A 6,000-nucleotide genomic window follows, 5' to 3' on the forward strand; every position below is an offset into this window, starting at 1 on the left:
TGTTTTGAACTTGTATCGGCTCACTTTAGTTTTAAATCATTTGCTTTACTATTTTAGTTTTATATATATATCTTTACCTGTTGCAGGCCAATCATGTTCTTCTGGAAGAAATAAGGGAAATAAACCAGCGTCTTATTGACACTGTGGTTGTAATCAGTGATGAAGTAGTTGATCCAAGTGCTTTAGCGGCTGCTGCTGATGGGAGTGAAGGAACAATTGTCAAGTGTTCTTTTAGTGCTGTGGCTCTCAGTCCCAGCTTAAAATCCCAGTACACTTCTGCACAAATGGTGGGCATATTTCTTGCATATCGGGATCTTCATTGTCTGCATTTATCTGTTTTATTACATGTGCATTTCTATTTTGCAGTCTCCAATTCAGCCTCTTCGGTTACTTGTTCCTACAAATTATCCAAATTGTTCTCCGGTACTCCTAGACAAGTTTCCTGTTGAAGTCAGGTTTGTACATGGGATCTGCTTTTTGTTTGTCATCTGTTTTCCTTTTCTAAACAAATTCAGTTCTATCTTCCACAAACCCCTCTTCCCAGAACAGATAAAGTATATATGTAGCAGGCTATTTGCATCAAATAAAAAAAATGATTTCATAAACCTATACAAAATTGCAAATATATGTACCATTTTAATTCTAATCTAACTAGGAAGGATAAACAAATAGACCATTAGTAGATTCAAAAGCTTAAACTAACAGGGCTATGGTGATTACAATTGTTTAATATGTGTTCTCGCACCTAGACTTATCAGCATGAATTATTAATATAAAATTTAGAGAAAATGACTTAGCAAAAGTGTGAACTCATAATATTTTGCATTCATACCATGCTACATCACGACTAGACCCAAGAGCTTAAACTATTGGACCAAGATAAACTTAGTTTCTTTATTATATTGGAATAAAATTTGAAAGTCATCCTTGATTTTAGGACAATTCTAATCAATCTGATTTATACTTAGAGTTAGAGAATTTGTATGATTTATTTAATAGTAGTCTTAGTCTATTTGTTAATTTGGATTATAGTGTTTAATTCATATTTTAGGCTTAATTAATTACTTCTTAATTTTTTGTAAGGCTATGTATAGCCACTTTAGGGTTGTATTTAGAAGGTTTTGAAGTCATATTGAAAAAAGACTTTGTTCTGGAGAGTTTTCTCACTCTTGGGATGGATTTTTCTTGTTTGATCATGGATTTGGCATAAAACCCAAACCAGTTGCATCATCTTAGGTATTTGTGCATCCTCATGCCTACGTTTTGATGGAAGCATAGGCTAGGTAGGCTGTCAGATTGCAGATTGATTCTTTGAAGATATACATATGACAAATTGACCAAGCAATTGTCTACCTTCTCTCGTGAATGCTTTATCAATCGCACCCTATAGTTTGATCAAGTCAAATTGGATTGTAGGGTAGTTAATGGAGATTTGAGAAAGAAAAATGGCATGTACTTCTCTATTTATGATAGGAAACAAAGGTAAAGTTTTGTTTCCTTTATTTTTTTTCTTAAAATAAGAACGTATTAATCAGAGCCTCTCAATTGTGGAGGATTTAATTAAGGCTATACTAACGAAAAAGACTGAAGTAATTTGAACAAGGTTACAAAAATCAAAGAAATAAATGGACGTATTTTCGAAGATCCTTCAATTCTGTTCTTTCCAAAGCTCCCACAAAAGGGCAGGAGCAGCACAACCCCATCGAATTTTAGCTTTACCTTTGAGGTGCCAACTTCTAAGAGCTTCCACCAGCCACTCGAATTTATTAGGAAGACAGAGGTTGATGCCAAAAGCTCTAAAGAGTTGCTTCCAGCTTCTTCTAGCAGAATTACAATTTAGCAAAAGGTGATTGTTGAAGTCCACATCTTTGTGGCATAAAGAGCAAGTCGATGGAGACATACAAAGACTCCTAAACTTCTTTTGCATTTTCTCACGAGTATTTAGACTACTGTGGGCAAGACTTCAAAGGAAGAGTTTAACCGGGTACCAAAATTCCAAATCATCTTAATCCATGGAGAATTAAGATTGTGGGTGGTTTCAGTTTCAGTGAGTTTGTGGAACCTCGAATGGGTAGAGAAAACACCAGAACTTGCCAAAGATCAATAAGCTCTATTAATGCTGCCCACACTCTGATAGCGTTGATCTTCCGAAGCCAAGGTCCCAATCAAGATGAATATAATTCCAACAAAAGATTCCCTCTCAACCCCATTAAAGATTCTACTATTTGACTCTCTCCAAGTACCCCACTTCCATGAAAGGTTAAGTTTTTTGTTCGGTAGGTTTTCTATAGGGGAAGGGTTAATACCTTAGTCAGAGTGTCAAGGAAGGTGCTAACTTGATGGAGTTGTCGTGTAAGGTGTTGCATTCTTTGTAGGAGGGCAATAGAGGACCTTGATCATATGCTATGGAGTTGTGATTTAGCTTATGCTATCTGGACTTGTTTCTTTGATGGGTATGGTTTTGATTTGGCTAGACATCATGATTGAAAAAAATTGTAGAGAGATGGTCGAGGAGGCCATTTGGTACAAGAGAATTCTGGGTTGAACACGAGAATACTGTATTCCCAGGCATCCTCTTCGCCTATGCATAAGAGGTATTCCATGCCCTTGTAAAAGGGTGAGTTTTCTCTTTCTCCCCCCTCATTCATTTACATTTTATTTTGAATGTAGTTAATTATTTAAACTAGTTGATATTAATTTACCAAAATCAATTCAATTAATTATTTAACTAGAATAACTCAATAATATTTCATTAAAATTTTACCAATCAAAACTCATTAAATGAATGTGGTTACTTATTTTACTGCATTGTTGATTAATTAGTAATCAATATCTTTTACAGTAAAATCATCCTTCAAATTTGTCTTCCAGCCTTAGTTGTGAGTCTTCTTCCAGTTTTGTCAGTCTCATTCCCGAGTCTGCTTCCAGTTTTAAATCTTTGCCTTCTGAAAGCGAAGTTATGTTCATGGCACTTTTGTCTCGGTCTCCCAAATTTTTCATATCTTGAAAAATTATTTCCTCATTTATTCATGAATAAAAAGTCGAGTCATCTTCCGTGTGAAATTTGTGAACTCTTCAAACATACCATAACAGTAACTTTTATTGATGACCATATAAGACTCACATGGACATATTTCATGAAGGATAAATCTGAAACATCAACTATCTTTCAATCCTTCTATTCTATGATTTTGACTCAATTTCAAAGTTCGATTCATGTCCTTAGAACCGACAATTCTGGAGACTTTCAATTCAATTCTTAGATCATTTCTTCATCTCAGGGTATTGTTCACACTTGTTCATGTGTGGATATACCCCTCAACAAAAAAGCTTAATCATTCAGCATAAAAGCAATTTAAAAAAAAAAAAGGACAAAAATCCACAAAAGAATTGGCTTTCTCAAATTTTTTATCTTATCTTTACTTTTGTTCATTCCTTTCACAACAGCGGGAAAGAAGCCCTGCTAGCATTAGTCTACAACACTAGCTTTTTCTTTTATATCTAAAAAGGATAAAGATGATAAAAGAAAGGGATACTGTTGTATACTAGGCGTTAGTCCACCACTGTATCTTTACATCCGAAGATGCTGTTATAAGACTTTGGTAGTGTTACACTTGAAATACTGTAACTTTATTGGTGTAGACAAGTTGGAGGAGAAGTTTCTTAAAAACTGAACAGCATCGGCCCTTCATTAAACCAAATGATCAGCTTATATACTTGGTCAATCAAACAACTAACAACCGGAAAAGAAAGTTACTACACAGTAACTTACAAAAGTAAAATACATCCAAGGCGAGCACCTTCAGTAAGGCGCTTGCCTCGTATGCAGCCGCTATGAACATGTTCATAACGGCGTAGGCAGTTGCCTCCATGCCCCTCTTTATTTTTCTCTCTTAGTTATTCCATTCATTTTCATCATCAGTCCTACCCAATTCATCCCTTTTTCATTGTTATTTCTTTAGTTCAAATAAGAATTCGAGTTTGAAGAGGAAGAAAAACTATGTTTAAAGAATATGTAGAATTATAGTAGAAGAGTTGGAGGAGAAGAAGAATCTAAACAGTTGAAGAAGAATTAAAGGGCATGAAGAATCAGAGAAGAAGAATCGAAGAACTTGAATCTCGTACCAGCTCTAATCATCTTTCATCTTCTCCTTTTCTCTTTTTTACCTTTCTTACATTTTCAAGCCCCAGTACAGAAGTACCAATTCAAATGGGATTATACACAACTCACGTGTTTGGTGTATGTTTGTATTAATTGCCACCTGGTAGCCAAACTGCCAGGTGCAATCTATTAAAGTTGTTTCTGGTCTCTTTTCTTCACCTTTGAAATGGTTATTTTAATTAACCACTATTTCTTACTATATTTCTTAAAAAACTTTAGTTGAGATTAAATAGTTTTATTGATAATTTTAGGTAGAGTATAATTATTTTACATGAACATTTTTACTAATGATATTTATTTATTATTTTATCGGGTGTGCCTCCCTTCATTCAAGCAACACCCTTTTATCGCTTCTCACCTTGAGGCAATGAAGCGACTCATCGCTTTAGAGTATGCCTTACGCTTTAAAACATTAGTTAGCATCTAACATATGTACAAAGGTGATTAGAGGAAAAGATTGTTATGGGTATTTCCCTTCCTGTTAATTGGAAAACTGTTAGGAGAGATAGAATGCCTAGGATTTTCTCTAGATTCTGTCGTTGGTAAGAATTCTCCCAAATTTGCAATGGGATTGAAAATTGGCAAAACTGAATTCTCTTGCACCTTTTTCTGAATTTTTTTATTTTACTTTTACGATACGTTGGGTGATTTGATCATCTTCCGTCCATTCCTTCTCTTTGGTGAATGCCTTGCTTTTCACTTTACTACTCGAGTCTATGATTCTTGCTTAAAACCCTGTAATTTTTTTGTTTAACTCCATTACTATATTTTGATAAATTCGTTTCAGCTTCGATGGTCCCTATCAGACTATTATCCTTACTATCATCAATTTTTTGCAGCAAGGAATATGAAGACCTTTCAATAAAGGCCAAGTCAAGATTTAGCATATCCTTGCGAAACCTTTCACAACCGATGTCGCTCGGGGACATAGCAAGAACTTGGGATGTCTGTGCACGTGCTGTTGTTTCTGAGTATGCTCAGCAGAGTGGCGGTGGCAGCTTTTGTTCTAAGTATGGTGCTTGGGAGAACTGTTTGAGCGCTGCGTGATTCGAAGAATCCATCTATAACGAATTTCCGCAAATCATCTCAAGAAATTTCTAGCAGGCTGACTGACCAGCCCCACCTGCTTCGGGAAGACGGGCAGTTAACTTAAATAATGGTAACATATCGTAATGTATGTCCCTCTTTAAAACATGAAGGTTGTTTATTAAATACCATAACATTGGCAGGAGTAGGCTAATTGAGTCTTTGTATTTTGCCACGATGGATCTGTTTCGCTTGTGAAAATCGATGCCTCTTTCGGTTATGTATCTGTAAATCATAAAATGGGGGACTGTAAAATTGAAACCCTTGATGTTTATTGAATGCATAAATGTATTGTTTGATAGGAAAATTCTTCCTTTTAGATTGTCTCTATTGAAAAATACATGGGGAATAAAACTTGTGTTGTGCTCATCTTGGACTAGACCTTTTAGACCAAGACAAACATGTTTTTGCCTGATCCCACTGAGAGCTTGTTAGTTGAAAAGATCTCTTTACTGTACCATTGCACATGTTTTATGTAATATATAGAAATTCAAATTCTTATTTGGACAAGATATTAATTTCAATTCTTTCTAGAAAGTTCTTTAATTTTTCTGTTTAAATTAAAGGTTTTTTTTTTTTTTTTGACATGTTTTGACGTTATAGAATAGCATGTTCAGCATAGATTCTTTGTAACTCATTTCAACCCAAGAAAGTGATAGTTCCCTTCATCATTTTCATTTTGTTGCCACTTGCTAGGTAACTTTTCCATTTGTTGCTGCTGCACTTTTTACTCACACTTTTCTGTTTTTTCT

The 6,000-nt window shown here is 34.9% G+C and overlaps 1 protein-coding gene across 1 annotated transcript in view; it reads left to right on the plus strand.

Moving 5' to 3' along the window:
• The window catches only part of LOC120077723 (mediator of RNA polymerase II transcription subunit 15a-like), a 28,412-nt gene extending 22,857 nt beyond the window's left edge, over positions 1–5,555 (plus strand). Inside the window, exons 10-12 of the mRNA XM_039031686.2 lie at positions 87–287; positions 367–455; positions 5,002–5,555. Coding sequence (XP_038887614.2) covers positions 87–287; positions 367–455; positions 5,002–5,209 — 498 coding nt within the window. The 3' untranslated portion in view covers positions 5,210–5,555. The remainder of the gene's footprint in view (positions 1–86; positions 288–366; positions 456–5,001) is intronic.
• Positions 5,556–6,000: the final 445 nt, after the last annotated feature.

Source organism: Benincasa hispida, chromosome 5 (assembly GCF_027475165.1).
Source record: "Benincasa hispida cultivar pf3 chromosome 5, pf3_genome.v1.1, whole genome shotgun sequence".
NCBI classification, from domain to species: Eukaryota; Viridiplantae; Streptophyta; class Magnoliopsida; order Cucurbitales; family Cucurbitaceae; genus Benincasa; species Benincasa hispida.